This window comes from Gopherus flavomarginatus, chromosome 6 (assembly GCF_025201925.1).
Source record: "Gopherus flavomarginatus isolate rGopFla2 chromosome 6, rGopFla2.mat.asm, whole genome shotgun sequence".
Lineage (NCBI taxonomy): Eukaryota > Metazoa > Chordata > Testudines > Testudinidae > Gopherus > Gopherus flavomarginatus.
Genome location: NC_066622.1, coordinates 30,834,506 through 30,855,861, shown reverse-complemented (window position 1 = coordinate 30,855,861; position 21,356 = coordinate 30,834,506). Strand labels below are relative to the sequence as shown.

General features: G+C 48.1%; 2 protein-coding genes across 2 annotated transcripts; both read left to right on the top strand.

Moving 5' to 3' along the window:
* Positions 1-537: 537 nt before the first annotated feature.
* On the top strand, positions 538-16,286 carry TSGA10IP (testis specific 10 interacting protein). Its single transcript, XM_050960421.1, has 8 exons — positions 538-684; positions 1,129-1,310; positions 1,938-2,632; positions 2,894-3,098; positions 3,614-3,781; positions 15,238-15,337; positions 15,697-15,863; positions 16,250-16,286. Exons 1-7 carry the CDS (start codon positions 538-540, stop codon positions 15,856-15,858), a joined length of 1,659 nt encoding a protein of 552 aa, XP_050816378.1. The 3' UTR covers positions 15,859-15,863; positions 16,250-16,286.
* A 1,948-nt stretch (positions 16,287-18,234) lies between these two features.
* On the top strand, positions 18,235-20,960 carry LOC127054349 (N-acetyllactosaminide beta-1,3-N-acetylglucosaminyltransferase 2-like). The gene is made up of 2 exons (XM_050960426.1): positions 18,235-18,495; positions 18,964-20,960. The coding sequence occupies exon 2, from the start codon at positions 18,982-18,984 to the stop codon at positions 20,170-20,172; it is 1,191 nt and encodes a 396-aa protein (XP_050816383.1). The 5' UTR covers positions 18,235-18,495; positions 18,964-18,981; the 3' UTR covers positions 20,173-20,960.
* Positions 20,961-21,356: the final 396 nt, after the last annotated feature.

Here is a 21,356-nt window from a genome sequence, read left to right as displayed (position 1 = left end):
ACAGTGTCCCTGAGACTTCTGCTGTCCCTCCCAAGCTCTCCCCTCCTTGAGGGTCTAACAGCAGGGTCTCTCCCAGAACACTGGGTCCACTGGCCAGGATCAGAGAGTCAAGGTACATCTACCCTGGTATCCTGTCTTGGACAGTGGCTGGCATGAGATACTTCACAGGAGGGTGCAAAAAAAACAGCAGTCACAGACCCCACTCTCCTCCCAGAGCTGGGCACAGAACCCAGGAGTCCTGACGCACAGTCCCCTCAACTCATTAGATTACCTGCTGCTCCCAGAATAGTGAACAGAACCCAGGAGTCCTGCCTCTCAGCTGGGATCTCTGAACTCACAAACCCCTTCCCCTCAGTCCCTCTCTGCTGGGGTCCATACAAGTACCACATCTGCCCCCCGCCACGCACCATCACAGTTACTATGGTGACTATATGAAGGGAGCGGGGACTAGTTCTGGAACCCCCCACCCTTGCCATGTTCTGGAACCAGGTCAGTCACCACAGTAACAGCTGGGGGTGGGGCAGTCAGGTAGGCACCATGCTGGGGGCCCACCGCCGCTCCATGTTCACCAACGCCTGCATCAGCCCCTCCCTGGACTCCAGCGCCCGGGCACCTGGCACCCTGTACCAGAAGAAAGGCAGGGTGCACCTGCTAGGGCTGCTCTCAGATTCTCTTCCCCAAGAGGTAACACCTGGTATCTCCCTCCCCTACTGCGTACTGGCTTCCCCCACTCTTGGGGAACCCAACATCTATTTTAGACCACCCCAAACTCTAACTTCATCTCCTTGCTGTTGGGGACTCCCTCAAGGGGCAAACGCTCAGGGAAAATTGTTGGGCTGGGGTTAGTTTTTGTAGGGTCTCCTTAACTGGTGCACGTCTCTCTCCCTCACTATCCTGGGTTGGTGTTTATAGAGAGACATCACTGACTAAGGAGCAAGGGAGTGGAAGTCAGGTTGTCAGGACACTCTATTCTCAGCTTTGGGAGGAGTGGGGGCTAGTGGACTAGGGCGCTTTGAGCCAGGACCTCCTAGAGGGGAAAGGCCTCGTGTCCCATTCCCTGCTGCCCTGAGCCAACCAGTCTCTGTAGGGAAAAGCTGGGTCCCTCCTGCCTCTGCTCTGCGGTTTCAGGAGGAGGTTTTCAATTCCGGTGACGGAATCGTAGTCTTGGTGAGGAAAGGGAAGAGGAAGGGGTCACTCAGAGACCCCCCTTCAGGGAGAAGAGGCAGCCAGGCCCCACAGTGCAAGATGCAAGAACCACGTGTGAGTGACACCTCTGATGGAAACCAGGACTCAGCCCCATCTGCAGGAAGGTGAGTAGGTTGGATGGGATCCTTATGGCCATTGGGCCAAACTCATCCTTGCTGCAGCTCCATGGAGATTATATTAGTAGCACCTGGATGTGCCAACTGAAATCAGTACCCGTTTAGTGACAGGTGCTGCACAGATCCCAAGACCAGGGTCACAGTTGTGCCAGGCGCTGCACAGACCCTGACTAATATCAGGGCTCCCATTTTGGTGGGTGCTGCACAGACCCCCCCACATCCCAGATCAGGGGCCCTCACTGTCCCAGGTGCTGCACAGACCCTGATCAAGATTGGGGCCCCAATGCACTGGGCAGTGCCCAGACACACAGTGAGAGACAGTCCCAGTCCCAAAGAGCTCAAAGTCTAAACAGACAAAGGGAGGAGAGTGGGCTCTATTGGGTTAGAGCGGTAGGGAGTGGGGCAGCTCGGAGTCTGTTGCCAGCTCAGAGGGAGATGTGGTCAGGTTTTTGGTATGCCCTGTAGATGGACCCATTAGTCTAGTCTAGAGTGTCAGTGGAGGGATGGTGATACTAAACTAGATGAGCCTATTAGGCCTGATCTGGAAGCTACCAGGCTAGATGGCCCCGTTGCTCTGACCTGACACTCATCATCTCCTCTCCTTCCCACAACCAGGCAGAAAGACGTTTCTGAGGACACTCTTCTCTCCAATCCAGCTCACTCCTGCACCCCTGATCCCTTGCCCCACAGTCCCCGCCCCTCCTTCCCCTTCCAGTGGATGTGGGAGGAATTCTCGCTCAACGGTCGTGCCCTCCTCCCAGTCCCTTCCCTGGATAAGGTCAAGAAGGGGGAGCCCCGCAGAGCCCCTAACAACTCCCCCCGTGAGAGTGTCCGCCCGACAATGACAGATTTGCAGGGACGTGTAGACCAACGAGCTGGCAGCTCACAGGGGCGCAGCAGCACTGAGGGGAGCAGGATCAAGCGAGCCCCCCAGCCCTCCCCCAGCACCCTCTCTTCGCTGTATTGGAAGATGGAGGCCCGGAGTGAGGCCCGCAAACGCCAGCTCCAGGAAGACCGGAGGCACTGGCTCCAACTGGCTCAGCAGCTGCTGAGTCTGGAAGAGGCTGTGTCCTCCCCTGCGTGGGAGGCGGTCGCCTCCGCCCAGCAGCTCCGGGCCAGGCTGAGAGCTGAGGTCCTGTGCCTGGCCACAGAGCCCCAGGACCCAAGCCCCAGGGAGCACAGAAGGAAGGGCAGGGGGTTGGCCCCCAAAGACAAGACCCGGTTCCAGCCCATCATCAACCAAACCATCCCCGACTTTGAGACACTCCACAAGAGGTTCCAGGAGCAGCTGGAGAAGAGGAAAGTGAGAGGTAAGCCAAGGAGACAGATGCAATTGCTTTTGGGGTAAGGTGAAGAAGCCTTTTATACAGAAGCCCTTGCCTGGCGCTAAGGTGGAGCTGCCTCTGAGGTGGGGCTGTTTATACAGGAATCCTTGGGTGGGGCGGAGGAGCTGTTATACAGTGACCCTTTCCCTGGTGCTGAGATGCAACTGCTTCTGGGGTGGGGTAGTGCAACTGATGAGGGAGGGATTCTGGGACCTTCCATTAATGCTTTCTGTGTCCCCCTCTCAGCCAAGCTGACCATCTGCAAACCCTTCCACCTCCATGTGGCCAGCAGCTCTCAGCACCAGCCTGGGGACGAGTTTAGAGACTGGGATCAGCAACAGCTGCGCCAGCTCTGGAGCTTCCACTGCGGGTCCCAGTCCTGCTCAGAGTTCGACCCCCTACCTTCAGTGCCACCCACCAGAGCCTCTGACAAACGCCAGGAGGCCACCAGGTATGAACAGTGCCCTTAAATCAGTTCCCACCCCAGCTATACCTGCCCAGCTATCCCAGCCCTGGCCTCCCCCCAGCTCTGCTGCAGCCCCTCTGCTATCCCATTCCTAGGTTTTCCCCTTCCTAGATCTGCTGGTAACCCTCAATCCTGACCTAGAGCTAGGGTGGCCACTCGCACGTCCCCCGAGTACTGAACATTGCAGTGCTACTGGTAATGGCATGAGCCCGCCTCCGCCAGTGCCACACGAGGGGCACCATTTCGAAGAACATGCCAGATAGGGGACTAATGTTAGAAAGGCAGGACTGTCCAGCTTAAAAGCAGACAACTTGCCTGCCTAGCTAGATCCCCCTGCTATCCCAGCCCTGGCTTCCAGCACCCACTGCCCCCAGCTCTGCCCCGCAATCCTGACCTGCAGACCCCTGCTATCCCAGCTAAGGGTTCCCCCCAGCCAGGGGAGCTGGAACAATTTTTGTAGATGCCACCTGGCTGAGCCTTCTCCTTTGCTCCTGGTGCAGGCTGTTGCTGTTGGAGTGGGAGCGGCAGGAGAAGCAGGAGAAGAGGCGAGCAGAGCAGCGCCGGGTCAAGCAGCAGCAGGTGCAGAGGGAAGTGGCCAAGTGCCTGGCAGCCTACAGTCCCCCAGGCAGCTTGGCCCAGACCACGCAAAGGAAGAGAGAAGAGCTGAGGTAACAGAGAGGGGAAGAAGGGAGCAGCCTAGTGTGAGAGACAGAGGAGTGTGGAAACCACCACATGGTGCTCCTGGTGCCTATCAATCCCGACCCTCAGCCCACTGCTAGCTCAGCCCTGGGCTCCCCTCAAGCTCTGCTGCTGCCCCTTAAATCTGACCCATGGCCCCCTACCCTCTCTTATAGGAATTAATTGTCAGTAGATAGGGCAGAGGACGAGTGCTCGGAACACATGGGTTCTGTTCCCATCTCTGCCGCTGTACTTCAGCAAGTTCCTTTTTCCACTCTCAACCTCAGTTTGCTCTCTGTCCCTTTGTCTGTTTAGAATGGCAGCTCACTGGGGCAGGGACTGGCTCTCACTGGGAGGCTGTCTACAGTGCAATTGAGCAGTGTGATTGCAGAACATGTAGAAATACCTGAACTACCTTTGATCCAGCTAGCATGCTAATAATAGCTGTGTAGCCGTGGCAGCACAGATTAGCAGCCAAGTACAATCCCATTCAGAACCCTGGGTATGTTTGTACTTGGGTAGCTAGCTTGTCCCACCATCTGTGCGGCCATGACTGCACGTCTATTTTTAGCACACTAGCTGGATCAGCTAGCTCAGGTCTGGCTACATATTCTGCACTCACACTTCCCAGCTGCATAGTAGACAGACCCTGTGTGTCTGTGCAGCACCTGGTACAACAGGGGCCATGATCTTGGTCAGGGCCTCTAGGTACCGATACACCTAATAATAACAATCTGAGAACATTTCTATTTATGTGCAACTTTTCTCACATAAGTGGCTTTCTTGAAATCAGTATCAGAGGGGTAGCCGTGTTAGTCTGGATCTGTAAAAGCAGCAAAGAATCCTGTGGCACCTTATAGACTAACAGACGTTTTGGAGCATGAGCTTTCGTGGGTGAATATCCACTTCTTCAGATCTGAAGAAGTGGGTATTCACCCACGAAAGCTCATGCTCCAAAACGTCTGTTAGTCTATAAGGTGCCACAGGATTCTTTGCTGCTTGAAATCAGTGGGCTTGATAAAATACTCATAATTAATTGTAATAATTGATTATAATCAACAGCAATTTAAAATAGTGTATTAATAAATTTAATAATAATGTATGGTTATTAACAGTGATCAATATTAAATCAACATGCATAATTATCAGTGGTAGCCTATATTAATTCAGTAATAAATAATATTGATTTATTTTAATGTAATGCTAATAATGGTGATTAATATTAATTTGTTTCACAACAGTTCATATTAATGTAGTACTTTTAAATATTAGTGATTACTAGAAATTTAGTGTTAAGAGTGATCAGTATTATTTTGATATTTATTAAAAACAGCAACTAATATTAATTTAGTAATAAATGCTAGCAATTAATACCAGTTAGTATTTTAATGGTGAATCATATTAATTTAATATTTGGTAACAGTAGTAGTTAATTGCTGCTTCTTTTGATGCGAGCAGTTAGCCAAATTCAGGGTGTTGTGAGTTGTTCCAGTTAGGAGGAGAAATTGATGATGGAGTCAGTTTTGTTTTGTTTTGTGGTGCAGTTCTGTTTTTTAACAAAGATTGTACAAAGTCCTGTTTCCCTGAACACAGGAGGAACCAAACAGGAGGTAGTTTATTTGCTCATGGCTGCAAGCCTCCTCAGTAGCACCAGGCCCAGAAGTCCTCAAGCCTCTTCAGGCTTCTCTCTGGGTCCTATACCATGCTTGTCTGGGCTGAGTCTGTGTCTGTCTTCCTGTGTGGTCTCTTTTGCTTCTCTTATACATACACAGGTATAGGGCTTGTCTACACTGCAAATGTTTTGCTGGCATAGTATACCAGCATAGCTAGCCTGGCAGAGCCCCCTAGTGGAGATGCAGTGTAGGTCAGCAGAAGGAGTTCCACCAGCATAGCTACACCATCTCCCTGAATGACATTAGCTAGGGCTATGTCTACACTTAAAAACATACAGCAGTGCTGCAGCTGCGCAACTGTAGCACTTCAGCATAGACACTTAGCCCTTGTCTACACTACCATTTACTTCAATATAACTTACATCTCTCAGGGTGTGAATAATCCACATCCTTGAGTGACGTAAATTATACCATACTAAGCGCTGATGAGGACAGCGTTATGTTGGCGGGAGAGCATAGCTACCACCTCTCATGGAGGTGGAGTTATAATGCCGATGGGAGAGCTCTCTGCCATTGGCATAGAGCGTCTTCACCAGATGTGCTACAATGGTGCAGCTGTAAACTAGCCCTTAGTACAGTGATGGGAGGGATTCTCTGGTCACTGTAGCAAATCTACCTCCCTGTCCCTGAGAAGTGGTGGCTAGGTCAATGGAAGAATTCTTCCATCAAACTAGTTTTGTCTCCACTGGGGGTTAAGTCGGCTTAACTTCATCACTCAGGGGTGTGGATTTTTCACACCCCTGAGTGATGTAGCTTGGTCAATCTAATTGTCTACTATAGACCAGCCCTAAGTCTACAGAAGCACTCTTGTGTCAGTATAGTTGCGTCTACACCAGAAACATTGCTGGCACAGCTATGTGAGCCAGGGAGTGTGGTTTTTTTTTGTTTGTTTTTTTTGCACTCCTAGCTAACAGAGCTATGATGGCAAAAATGTTGTAGTGTAAAGTAAGCCACACACGCGGTCCATGCCTAACCAAAACCATCTGCCCATATTGTTCCAATCCCTGGGCAAACTCACAATTGCCTTTGTTGTACTGGGAGTGGTGCTTTACTGTCTCTCTGCTATCTTAAATAAAGAGTAGCAGCCACCCTCACCAGCCTCAAGGACATTTCACACACACACACACACCCCCCACACTAATATTCAATTATTAATTCATCACAGTGTTCACTCTGCTTGTGTGTTACACCCTTTCCCCCATCCTGTGTCTGTCTGGTCTACGTAGACTGTAAACTTTTCAGGGCAGGGACCATCTGCTACTTCATGTTAGATGAGTGCTTTGCAAAATGAGGTCTGACCTTGGCTGGCCTTAGGCACTACCATAATAATCATTATGATTATTACTAATAATAACAATAATACTACTAATAATAACAAATTAAGTATAAGCAAGTAGTATTTAGTAATTGTTAATAGTGATATTAACCTGGTGTCTATCAATGATCATTATTAACATATTTAAGAACCGTATAAATTAATATTTAGCATTCATAATAGAGTAATAATATTTAGCATTTATGAATGATCAATATTTAATATTAACATTATGACTGAAGAATTGCTAATATGGTTCCTATTTTTAAGCAAGGGAAAAAGAAACTACAGGCCTGTTAGTTCTACCTCAATTACATGCAAGATCTTTGAACAAATTTTGAAAGAGAATGTAGTTACGGACATAGAGATGAATGGTCATTGGGATAAAATACAACATGGCTTTACAAAAGGTAAATCATACCAGACCAATCTTCTTTGAGAAGTTAACTGATATTTTAGACAAAGGATATGGCCTAGATCTAATCTACCTAGATTTCAGTAAGGCATTTGATACAGTTCTACATGGGAAATTATCAAGTAAATTGGAGAAGATCAAGATTAATATGAGAATTAAAAGGTGGATAAGGAACTGCTTAAAGGAGAGAGTACAACAGGTCATACAGAAAGGTGAACTGTTAGGCTGGAGGGAAGTTACTAGTGGAGTTCCCCAGGGCTCGGTCTTGGGCTCATTCTTAGTTAATATTATTACTGACCAGGGCACAAAAAGTGAGAGTGTGCTAATAAAATTTGACTATGACACAAATTTGGGAGGTATTGGCAATACTGAGGAGAACTGGAATATCAGACAAAAAGATCTGGATGACCTTGTAGACTGGAGTAATAGAAAAGGGATGAAATTTAATTGTGCAAAGTGCAAGGTCATGCATTTAGGGACTAACAACAAGACTTTTTGCTAAAAGCTAGGGCAGGGGTCGGCAACCTTTCGGAAGTGCTGTGCCGAGTCTTCATTTATTCACTTAAATTTAAGGTGTCGCGTGCAGTAATACATTTTAACGTTTTTAGAAGGTCTCTTTGTATAAGTCTATAATATATAACTAAACTATTGTTGTATGTAAAGTAAATAAGGTTTTTAAAATGTTTAAGAAGCTTCATTTAAAATTAAATTAAAATGCAGAGCCCCCCGGACCTGTGGCCGGGACCCGGGCAGTGTGAGTGCCACTGAAAATCAGCTCATGTGCCGCCTTTGGCACACATGCCATAGGTTGCCTACCCCTGAGCTAGGGACTTATCAGTTGGAAGCAACAGAGGAAGAGAAAAATCCTGAGTGTATTGGTTGATCACAGAATGACTATGAGCTATGATGCGGTTGTGAAAAAGGCTAATGCAGTCCTAGGAAGCATCAGACTAGGTATTTCCAGTAGAGACAGGGAAGTGTTAGTACCATTATAGAAAGCACTGGTGATACCTCATTTGGAATACTGTGTGCAATTCTGGTCTCCCATGTTTAAAAAGGATGAATTCAAACGGGAACAGGTACAGAGAAGGGCTACTAGGATGATCCAAAGACTGGAAAACCTACATTATGAGAGGGAAATCAAAGACCTTGGCTTGTTTAGCCTAACCAAAAGAAGGCAGAGGGAGATATGATTGCTCTCTACAAAGACATCAGAGGGATAAATATCAGGGAGGGAGAAGAGCTATTTAAGTTAAGGACCAGTGTGGACACAAGAACAAGTGGATGTAAACTGGTCATCAGCAAGTTTAGGCTTGAAATTAGGTGAAGGTAACCATCAGAGGAGTGAAGTTCTGGATGAGCCTTCGCAGGGGAGCAGTGGGGGCAAAATATCTAACTGGCTTCAAGACTGGGCTTGATAATTTTATGGAAGAGATGGTATGATGGGACTGCCTACATGGCATGTGGCCCATCTGTGACTGCTAGTAGAAAAAATCCCCAACGGCTGGAGATGAGACACTAGAAGGGGAGGGCTCGGAGTTAGTACAGAGAATTCTTTCCCAGATATCTGCCTGGCAAGTCTTGCCCATATGCTCAGGGTCTGACTGATTGCCATATTTGGGGACGGAAAGGTATTTCCCCCCAGGTCAGATTGGCAGAGACTTTGGGTAGTTTTCACCTTCCTCTGCAGCGTGGGGCACAGTTCACTTGCAGGTTTAAACTAGTTGAAATGGTGAATTCTCTGTATGTGAAGTCTTTAAACCATGATTTGAGTACTTTAGTAACTCAACCAGAGGTTAAGCGTCTATTACAGGAGTGGGTGGATGAGATTCTGTGGCCTGCCATGTGCAGGAGGTCAGACTAGATGATCACGATGGTCCCTTCTGATCTTAAAGTATATGAGTCTATAATTATTAATATAGATATTTTGTATTTATGAATTATTTATCTTAATTGTAATATTAACTGCTTTAGTAATATATTCTTATTCTTAATAGTGATTAATATTATTTATGAATATAAATCATGATTTGCATCATATTTTTAAACATAGTCACTAGTATTAATTTATTGTTTGCTGTGTTATTGTAGCCATATTGGTCTCAGGATATGAGAGGGACAAGCTGGGTCAGGTAACCAACAGAATTTGGTCCATTAAAAGATATTACATCACCCAGCTTGTCTCTCTCAGTATTAATTTAGTAATTGTTAATAGTGATATTAACTTAGTATTCAGGAACTACTGATATTTTAACATTTATTAATGTTAGTATTTATATGTAGTAATTAGTAGTAGTAATATTTAGTATTAATGAATGATCAATATTAATTTAACATTTATTAGCAGTACAATATATTTTAGTATTCAGTGCATACTCTTGGGTAGAGTACCGAACTGGGACTCAGGAGACCTGAGTTCTATTCATGGCTCTGCAGGTGGCCTGCTGGGTGACCTTGAGGAAGCCACTTCACCTTTCTGTGCCTCAGTTTCTCCATCTGTAAAATGGGGATAACAATACCAACCATTTATAAAGCACTTTGAGATTTACTGATGAAAAGTACTATAGAAGAGCTAAGTATCTATTCGTATTCTCCTTCGCTTTGTCCCATCACTCAAGATCAGCAGCTCTTGACCATCATCTCCAAGCCTTTTTGTCAAGTGGGTCTTCCAAGCTGACAAAAACCTTCTTCATGTCCTCCTTCAGCATCTCTAACCATCTTTTTCTAGGTCTTCCTTATGGTCTTTGTCCTGTGATTAGTAGTTCTTGTCTCTGGCTACCATATCCCACATCTCATCATCTCACATGACCTAGCCATCTCGGTTGATACTCCCTCAGCTTTTCTGTGATGGTGGCTACCTGCATCATGGCTTGTACTGTTTCACTGCATAGCCTATTAGCTCTCATTTTACCCAGTGTCCACCCGAGCATTCTTATTTGGCAGTGTGAAGTCATTGTTCTTCTCTCTTCCTCGTTGGCCAGCATTCCGACCCATACGTCATGGCAGGCTGAATCATGATCCTACACATTTTGCTCTTTTGACTACTTGGCATATTTGTATAGAAGATAATTCCTGCCAACTTCCTGCATTCACACCAAGCGCTCTTCATGCAGCTTCTAACATCTATATCTATATTCCCATCATGGCTCAGCAGCGCACTAAACCAAGATATTTAAATTATTGCACATACTTTGTACCACCTAATTTTACTGGCTTTTCATTGTTGCGCTCAACAAAACGTTCCATTTTTTGCTGGTTGATTTGTAAGCCATTTTCTTCTAATGCAGCCCTCCAGTGCTCTTAGGTCCCTTTCCAGTTGTATTTATCTTCACGACACAACATAATGTTGTTTCCCTGTACGTCTCCTACAATATTTGCGCAGCAAACACTGCGTTCATTGTTAGCCTTCCAGGCATAAACCCAACCAAACGGGTTGTTGCTTATTTGATGCAGCAGCTCCTCCCAAAGTCTTTTGCTGATAATTCTTTCCAGCCAGCTCCTCACGTCACCCGTTACCATGACGGGTTGGTAACAACTATATTTTTGCACAGCTCCTTTATGAATAAAGTTAGGGACCAATGTGCTCGCCTCAGGCTTTTTTCCAGGACAGAGAATTAAGTTGAAGAAGTTTGTCGTTGATCCCACTCCCTCATGGCCTAATGCTTTCAATGCTTGATTGAGGCGCTGGCCAGTCCCATTGCCTGCCCAAGCTTTATCATCTTTAGTGCAGTCTGTGTCTCCATCATAGTGATAGGTCCTGTGAGGTTATTTCTTGTGGATACTTCCCTCAATATTTTCATTGCATTCTCTTCATTGAACAGTTTCTCATAAAACTACCTCCAGCTCCTAATGATCCCACTGTCTTCCAGCAAAAAGAACAGGAGTACTTGTGGCACCTTAGAGACTAACAAATTTATTTGAGCATAAGCTTTCATGGGCTACAGCCCACTTCTTCGGATGCAAGTCTTCCAGCAGTACTTTTCCGTTTTCATCTTTGACACACTTCACAGCTTCCAAGTCCTCTGTTCTTTGCTTTGCTTCTTTGCTTAATTGAGGCAAATCTAATATTTCTTTTCCACCTTCCTTTGTTAATAGGCCTGCATATAAGGCTCTAAAATGCCTGACTCTTAGCTTCTACAACTGCTCTTTTCACCCTTTTCTTTACCCGCTTGTATTCCTCATGACATTCCACTGTTCTTACGTTCTGCCATCGCTTCAACCTTTCCTTCTTTACTGCCTCCTACACATTAATGGACCATCCCTACATCTCCTTGCCATATTTTCTTTCTTTCGTTTGGCCACAGGCAGCTTGTGCACTTTCTGTAATAAGTTTGGATGTTTTCCCCAAAATCTTGTTAGTATCGTCACTGTTGGTTTGGTCGTTGTCTTACCTCCACAGAATCCTTAAATCTCAGACTAACTTCCCTATCCATGAGCCTCCACCACTTTATCCGTTGTCCCACAACTCATCTTTTGTCTTTTAATAGTATCTAATATTTAGTATTGATGAACAATTGATATTAATTTAGTATTTATGAACAGTACTAAACAATGTTTTGATATCTTAATAGAGAATAATAGTAATTTGTAGTTATGGATACTAATCAAGATAAATTTAATATTTGTTAACATATTAAGAACATGAGAACGGCCATATTGGGTCAGACCAAAGGTCCATCTAGCCCAGAATCCTATCTTCCGACAATGGCCAGTGCCAGGTACCCCAGAGGGAATGAACAGAACAGGTAATCATCAAGTGATCATCCCATGTCACCCATTCCCAGCTTTTGGCCAACAGATGGTATGGACACCATCCCTGCCCATCCTGGCTAATAGTCATTGATGGACCTATCCTCCATGAACTTACCTAGTTCTTTTTAGAATCCTGTTATAGTCTTGGCCTTTATAACATCCTCTGGCAAAGAGTTACACAGGTTGACTGTGCATTGTGTGAAGAAATACTTCCTTTTGTTTGTTTTAAACCTGTTGCCTATTAATTTAATTTGGTGACCCCTAGTTCTTGTGTTATGAGAAGGAGTAAATAACACTTCCTTATTTATTTTCTCCACACCAGTCATGATTTTATAGACCTCTATCATATATCCCCTTAGTTGTCTCTTTTCCAAGCTGAAAAGTCCCAATCTTATTAATCTCTCCTCATATGGGCTGTTTCATATCCCTATTTTTTTTTGCCCTTTTCTGAACCTTTTCCAGTTTCTATATATCTTTTTTGAAACGGGGTTTCCACATCTGCACGCAGTATTCAAGATGTGGGTGTACTATGGATTTATATAGAAGCAATATGATATTTTCTGTCTTGTTTTCTTTTCCTTTCTTAATGATTCCCAACATTCTGTTAGCTTTTTTGACTGCTGCTGCACATTGAATGGATGTTTTCAGAGAACTATCCACGACTCCAAGATCTCTTTCTTGAGTGGTAACAGCTAATTTAGACCCCATCCTTTTATATATATAGCTGGAATTATTTTTCCAGTATGCATTACTTTGCATATCTTAACAGTGAATATCATCTGCCATTTTGTTGCCCAGTCACTCAGTTTTGTGAGATCCTTTTGTAGCTCTTCACAGTCTGCTTTGGATTGGACTTAGCTATCTTGAGTAGTTTTGTATCATCTGCAAATTTTGCCACTTCACTGTTTACCCCAGTTTCCGGATAATTTATGAATATGTTGAATAGGACTGGGCCCAGTTCAGACCCCTGGGGGACTCCATTATTTACCTCTCTCCATTCTGAAAACTCACTATTTATTCCTATCCTTTGTTTCCTATCTTTTAACCAGTTACTGATCCATGAGAGGACCTTCCCTCTTATCCCACGACAGTTTACTTTGTTTAAGAGCATTTGGTGAGGTGACTCTTCCCCAACAAATTATGATAATCTATGTGTCTGACAATTCTGTTCTTTACTATAATTTGCCCAGTGCTGAAGTCAGGCTTACTGGCCTGTAATTGCTGGGATCACCTCTGGAGCCCTTTTAAAAAATTGGCATCACATTAGCTATCCTCCAGTAACTTGGTACAGAAGCTGATTTAAATGATAGGTTACATACCACAGTTAATAGTTCTGAAATTTCATATTTGAGTTTCTTCAGAACTCTTGGGTGAATACCATCTATTCCTTAATTTATCAGTTTGTTCGAAAACCGCCTCAGTCTGGGACAATTCCTCAGATTTGTCATCTAAAAAGAATGGCTCCAGTTTGGGTATCTCCCTCACATCCTCAGCCGTGAAGACTAATGCAAAGAATTCATTTAGTTTCTCTACAATAGCCTTCTTGTCCTTGAGTGCTCCTTTAGCATGAATATTAATTGAATAATTGTTTATAATAGTGATTAATATTTTAGTATTAATGATTATCAATGGTATTTGACCTTCATTATTTAATATTAGGGTGACCAGACAGCAAATGTGAAAAATCGGGCCGGGGGAGTAATAGGAGCCTATATAATAAAAAGACCCAAAAATCGGGACTGTCCCTATAAAATCGGTACATCTAGTCATCCTATTTAATATAGATGTATTAATTGTTAATAATGGTGATCAATAGCTATTTAGTATTTATTATTGTTATTAACCACTAGGTTTGGCTGGTTCCCAACAAAAATCCTGCTCCTCTTCTGGCTGGGTCTTAGGGTAAATGGGGCCCAAAAGTGGGAGATAAAAAAATTAGTTTAAAAAAACACACACACATAAACCAAGCGTGAGAGACAGTCAGCATGGAAACATCTGGTAAAAATATGCCCTGGCTATGTTGACACGAGACTTCCTGACTCCCCCAACACGCAACACTCAGACACACACTGCACGCTGACACACTCCTATATAGCTATACCCATACACACTATCTCCCCGCTGACACCCAGACATGCCGACTTCCACAACACCTCCCATACCCTGCCCCTCCCAATACTCAGACACAACAACACCTAAACATCAGCCCAATACACTGACACCCAGACAATCTGACACCTTCCTCTGGTACCCTCCCCTGACACCCCAACACGCAGACACACTGATTTTCACATTGACAACCAAAGACACTAACACACACATTCCGACACCCTGACACCTCCCAATTCCAGACAAACCGACACCCCACTCTAATACCTCTGCACACACCAACTCCCAGACACTTTGACCACCACCTATGTCCAAACATACCAACATTCAGACTCCCTCCTAACACACTCACACCCAGACACCCCAACACCCCTCAATATCCAGGCAGCCTGACACACATATCCCAACATACAGACACACAGACTTCCACAAACACTCATGACACCCCCCCAACACACACTTCCTGAACACCCTGACACCCAGACATAAAATCTACATACAGACACCCTCCAATGCCCAGACACACACATAATACACGCAACTACACCAACACCTACACAGACACAAACCCACTTGGACACACATCCACACTCTACACACCACACGGACACCAACAGTGACACACATAAGGATCCCTGAGGACTCCTGGGCCCAGACATTGCAGGAGTGCTGGGCTGAAACTGAGGAGCCATGTGACTGGGGCAGGTGTTAAATTACCTAAGTGAAAAGGGAAGATTTGAGATAAGCTTAATGGGCAGATTTCAGAGTCTGATCTAAACCCAAAGATCCTGCAGGATCATCCAGCCCCCCCCAGCCCTATAGAGCCTCCAGATCTCTCATACCCTATAGATCTCCCACAATTTCCCAGACTTCACAGAGCCTCTTGCATCTCCTAGCCCCAATGGGCCCAGCACCTATAGATCCCCTGGTTCTCCCAGGCCCTATAGTTCCCCCTGGATCCTCCAATCTACTGGACCAGATCCTAAAGGACCTGGAGCCTAGGCGTTGGGATTGGGGTATCTGTTCTGATCCTGGTGGGTGGTAATATTCCCTCAGTACAGCCAATGCCCTGGAGCAGAGGATCCAGCAGATCCCTGAGTGTCCTTGTGAATGGGCACTGAAGGGGGGCAGTGATTGGGGGTGGGATTCACTGCAGTCACCCTCTCTATGCTGTTGCTCTAGGAGGCTGGAGCAGCAGCGCATGGCAGAGTACGATGCCCAGCTGCGGGAGATCCAAGAGAGGGTGGAGAGCCGGCCCTACCTCTTTGAGCGTGTCATGCAGGTGAGAGAGGAGTGGGGGTTAATGGGTTAGAGCAGGGGGAGGAGGCTGGGAGTCAGGACTCCTGGGTTCCACCTCTGGCTCTAGAAGGGAAGGGGAGTCTAATGGTTAGAGCAGGGGGAACTGGCACCCAGGACTCCTGAACTCTGGGAGGGGAGTCTAGTGGTTAGAGCGGGGAGGCTGGGAGCCAGGATGCCTGGATTCTATTCCTGGCTGTGAACTCCTCCTATTGCTCTCTTGGCTATAGGAGATCCCTGCTAGCTCTGCTGGGAGAGGTTCAAAGTGGGCAGTGGGGTGGGCAGCCTGAGCCCAGCTCTGTTCTGTGGTTGATGTGAATGATGTCCCTGCCTCTCACCCCACAGACCAACGCCCGCCTGGCTGTGGAGCGGCGCTTCTCTCAGGTGCTGGCAGCACTGGGCATCGATGAGAGGCTGTTGTGGAGACATGCAGGGCGCCTGGCCAAGGGCAACACTGCCAGGACAGCTGGCAGAGCCACACAGAGGCGGTCACGGAGCCTCTCCTAGACCAGGTGCTGGATATCCCCCATGGATCCCACTGTCCTGGGCCCTACACATCCCCCTGCCCCTGTCGATCCCTGCTGGATCCCGCTGCCCCAGGTCTGATAGAGTCCCCCTGGATTCCACAGCTCTGAGCCCACAGATCTCACTGACTTGGATCCTATAGCTCACCATCTGGCTGTCCCAGCCCTAAGCACTATGGATGCTGGGTACTCCAGGCTCTATAGATCCAGCTGGATCTTCCATTTTCCTTTGTCCAGGGTCTATAGATCTCCCAGCACAGGGCCTGCTGAACCTCCTGGGTCATCCAGCCCACTCAGGACTCCTAGGTTCTATTCCCACCTCAGGGAGGGGAGGGAGAATCTAGTGGTTCCTTTGGTTCATGTCCTGCTGACAGGTTGCCACCGAACAAGAGGCTAGAGTCTTCTCTGGACACTACCTGAAAATAACCCCGTCTGGAATGAAGAAGGGTCACCTACAGCTCCCTGCATTAGAGACGCAAAGTACCGGCAAATAAATGAGTCTTTGAGAGCAGAGTTTGCATTTTTCTTACTGGGGTTACTGCATCAACTCAAGCAGGGGGTGTGCAGAGCCGGAAACTGAGAGCCAGCCAGGACTCCTGTGTTCTATGCCTGGCTTTGGAAGTTGGATGTGGCCCCGTAGTTAGAGGAGGGGGAGGCTGGGAGTCATTATTATTATTATTGTTATTTTTATTACAGTGTCAGCTAGAGGCCTTGGCTGAGATGGGGGCCCTTGTAGTGCTGGGTGCTGCACAGACCCTGACTGAGTGGGCCCTTGTTGTGCTGTCTGCTGCATAGACCCCCAAGTGAGATCGGGGCCCCCACTGTGCCAGGCAATGCACAGACCCTGAATAAGATCGTGACCCCTATCATGCCAGACACTGCATGGGCCCTGACTGAGATTGGGTGCCTCATTTTGCCTGGTGCTGCACAGACACAATGAGACAGAGTCCCTACCCTGATGAACTCACAGTCTCTAGTTTTCAGGGTTAATGTTTCACTGAGAAGCCTGGAGCAGCACCCGCTTTCTGGAGCAATCAGCTCAGGCTCCCTGCAGACTCAGGCAGGTGTTCCTGCACTGATAATACTGGGATTGTGGGGTGCTGTTTGGTGGCAACCATGGGATCATGGAAGGAATGGTGCCCTGGCAGAGGAAATTAAAAACAGTAGGGGGATAGTGCGAAATCCAGTTTAGGGACAATAAAGAGATCAAGTATGCTGCCAGGGGGTTGGGAGTGCCTAAGTCTGGAGAGATAGAACCCTAGTGTCATGGAGCAGGTGGGAAAAAACATGGCCTGGGGAAGAGTCCAGCAGTGCTGCAAACAGTGGGATGGGGTGAGGGAAGCTGTCAGTCCTGGATCTCCCCTGTTGCCCCCAGCCCTAGAGCCCCTCAACCCTGTATCCCCCTACAGCCAATGTTCTCCTCACCCTCCAGCCTTGAGTCCCCCTCAACCTTAGATTCTCCCCTCCACTTCCCCCAGCCCCAGATCCCCATCGGACCTCTGCTCCCTCCAACCTGGATCCCCCTTGGTCCTCCTGCTCCCCATAGCCCTGGATCCCCCCTCCACTCCCCATAACCCCAGACAGCCCTGAATTCTCTCTCCCTCTCCCCCACAGCCCAGATCCCCTCACCTCCCCAGCTCCACTTGGGACAGCCCTGGATCCTGCCTTCCCTGTAGGCTTCCTTGCCCCTCCCTACCTAGGCAGCCAGCTGCCTCCCAAGAGCCAAAGCTCTGTTCAAGCTTGTCCAATATTTCTCTCCCCTCACCCCTACTTAACTCTGTCTTTCCCTGGCTCCCCAGGGCTGCACAGGCACTGATGTCTCCCACCCCAGAATCCTAGGTGAGAGGCACTGAATGTGGGGAACAAGGCTCGGAGTGAGAGAGCAGGCGAAGCCCGGATCTTGGCTGGAGCACACCTGCCTCCCTGCTGCCCTGGCCCTGGTCCAGCCAGGTTTGGACACAGGACTCCTGGGTTCTATCACCAGCTCTGGGAGAGGAGTGGGGTCTAGTGGGTTAAAACAGGAGAGTGTGAGTTGGGATTCCTGGGTTCTATCCCCAGCTCTGGGAGGAGAGGGGGGCCTCATGGGATAGACAGGAGGGACTGGGAGCCAGGACCTACCCCTGCCTGCGGAGTGCCAAATGGGGAGGTGCGGGGGAGCAGCACTAGTGCTATGAACGGCTAGGAACCGGTTTGTACTGACCCCACTGCTGCTGCATGGCTCTCTGAGCTTAATGTTCCCCCCACCTCTTATTCTCATTGCACTGTCCCAATTGCTTCCCTCCCTGTAGAGGACTCTGCACCTGCCTCAAGATAAGAGCTGATCATCGCCCCACCCACTGAAAGCTGAGACCAGCTCCTCTGCAGAAGGGAGGATCAGCTCCCAGCTCTAGGGGCAAAGTGAGGTCTACTTCCTGGAGCAGTGAGCTGGGTACCAGGAGCCTGGGTTCTATCCTGCCCCTGGAAGGGGAATAGTGGCTAGAGCAGGGAGACTGGAACCCCAAATTTTGTTACTGCTGCCCCTCCCATCTCCAGGCTTCTGGTTCCCGCTCTACAATGGATATAAAGAGACAAATGTACCTGGGTGAAATGCTCTAAGAACTAAGTTGAGCAGAAGTGCCATGTAAGTACCAAAAAGGGCAGATGTGTGTGTGTACCTGAAATACCATGGGGGTGTGTGGGGGGATAGTTGAATGGCCATGGATATCTATCAGGGGTTAGGGGACAGCAGATACCGGGAAAGTCCCGGGAGGGGTTGTCAGGGTGTATGGGGGAGTACCTGATCATCCTGGGAGACTGTGTATGTAGAGGGTAGTTGAATGGCTGTGGAGAGCAGTGTGTGCGCGCACACAGGTGGTAGTTAAATGGCCATTGTGGGAGGCTGTTGGTGTGTGTGGGAGGCAGGTACCTGAAAAGTCCTGCTGGGCAGTGAGGTGCCTGTGGGAGGGGGTAGTTGATCAGCTGTTGGGGTGTGTGTGGGGGGTAGTTGATCAGCTGTGGGAGGCTGTTGGGGTGTGTATTGTGGTACAGGGAGGTGCCTCAAATGTAATTGGGATGTACCCTCTAATTCCTTCCCTTCCTTGCCCCACAGCACCCCCCCATAAACACCATGAGGCTTCGCTACATCAAAGCTTATGTCTGGCTGTCCTGCGTCTTTGTTGCCAACGTAATAGTCTACACTGTAGTGACGCTCTCAAGGAGACCACTCAGTCTGCAGGCTTCAGGGAGATCAGCCTTCATTGGGGGCCATTTGAGGCTGTGGCAGCACAGGGACTACCATGGCCTTCCCCTCTGGGACCTGTTGCTGCTCTACATGGACCGGTTGGAAAACCCCATACTGAGGAATGCCACATCCCAGTTCAACCTCACACTGCCAGGGACATGTGGAGAGAGCTTCCATGAAGCCTCCCAGAGACTGGCAGATTTCTCCTCCTACCCTAGCCACCTCCAGGCTTTCATCCTCTCTATGCACTGCAGGGACTACCCGCTGCTAATTGGGCCAGCAGATGATGAGGCTTGCCCAAATGGGACCCAACTGCTGGTGGCTGTTAGGTCCCAGATGGCCAACTTTGACCGACGTCAAGCCATCCGGCAGACATGGGGCCAAACGCGGCTGGTGAGGAATGTGACAGTGCAGACGCTCTTCCTGTTGGGCAAACAGGGTTCAGAGGATGGGCATCCAGATCTGGAGGCACTTCTAGAGCTGGAGAGGCAGAAAAACAGGGATCTCCTGCTTTGGGACTTCCAGGATACCTTCTACAATCTCAGCCTAAAGGACATCCTGTTCCTAGGGTGGCTGCGGGGCCACTGCCCCAGTGTAGAGTTGATCTTCCTGGGGGATGATGATGTCTTTCTTAGGGTGGAGACCCTAGTGGCTTATGCTGGGAACTTTGATACTATCACTAGCCAGAGCCTCTTTGCTGGCCATGTCATCCAGGATGCCGCCCCGGTCCATGACTGCAAACATAAGTACTATGTCCCTGAGTCCTTCTATCAGGGCACCTACCCACCCTATGTGGGGGGTGGAGGGATCCTTTGCTCACGGGATGTGGCCACCCGGCTCTACGAGGCCTCGTGCCACTTGCCCCTCTTCCCCATCGGCAACATCTTCCTGGGGATCTGCCTGAGAGAGCTGGCACTGGTGCCAGTGAACCACCCTGGTTTTTGGACCTTCAACATGGAGGCTGAGGGACAGGAGGACTTGTGCGCTTACAAGGAACTCATCTTGGTGGATCACAGGACACCCCAGGATATCATCCGGCTGTGGCGAGGCCTGCATGACCCTGCTTTGGCCTGCTAGGCCCCATAGTGGTGGCCATGTTGGTTGTCTACTTTTTCTTTGGTGACCATCTTTGTTTTCTAGCTTTCCTTGGAGAACATCTTGGTTGACTGGTTGGCCAGTGTTCTTTGGAGGCCGTCTCTGCCTCCTGGAGGATATTTCCCCACTGAAGTGTGGCTACATCTCCCTCATGCAGACTCCAAGAACTGCTGCTACTCTGGAGGCTCGGCTCTGAATCCGAGGCTGCCATCTTAGTCCTTGACGGCTGGCTACAGTGCTGCTGCTTAGCCCATGGGGGACCACCCCGCAGTGCCTCCTGCTGACTAAGCAGAGATTGAGTTTTTCATGAAGCCCAGATATGTATCCAGAGAAGGCTAAAGATGCTGATGCTGCCGCCATGCCTGAGGGATGAACAGCTCAGTAGGGGGCATTCCCCTCACAGTAAGTGCTTTCCCCCCACCCCCAGTGCCCCAGTGTGACGTTAGAGGGTTCTTTGCTGCAGGGAGCAGGATGAAGGGTCAGTAGAGGATGCTCTTCTGTCACAGTCAGTGCTGACCCCAGCATGGAACTAGGGGCTGTTGTGGAACTAAGTGGTGCATAGACTTAACCCAGGGGTGAATCAGAGGGAGACAGCTCTCTCAGCTGTAAAATTTGGATTTAGACCATTGAGTTGAACCTGAAAGAGTAATTTTTTATGCAGTTCATTGGTAACATCCTTTCATTTTGTTCTTGGTTCCTCCTGCATTCAGAGAAGCAGGGTTTTGTGTATTTCTTATAAATAAACAAGAGTGAATCAAGAAATACTTGAGTGTCAGCGATTTCTCCTCTTCACTGGAGCATTCCCGGAGTCCTGAAATTTGATTAGCTGCTTGGATCGAAAATGGGCAACACCACAAACTGGACATGGTGCTTCTTGCAGCAGGTAGAATATGCTACACAATAACTACAGCACTGTCCATGAATTGTGCTGTCTGCAATGTATTGCGTGTCTGTGTGTCATTGCCTCCTGCTGGACACAATCAGGCTGCTGGGGAGTGTTTTCTCTCGCTCTGCTATTACCTGAGCTATGCTGTTCTATAGCAACACCAAAGATGCAGTCCTTGTAAAAGACAGGAAGGCTGGCCTTGTCTTTAAGGCACAGAGCTGGGACCCAGGAGAGCTGGCTTCCATTCGCAGCTCTGCTACAGCCTCCCTGTGTGATCTCA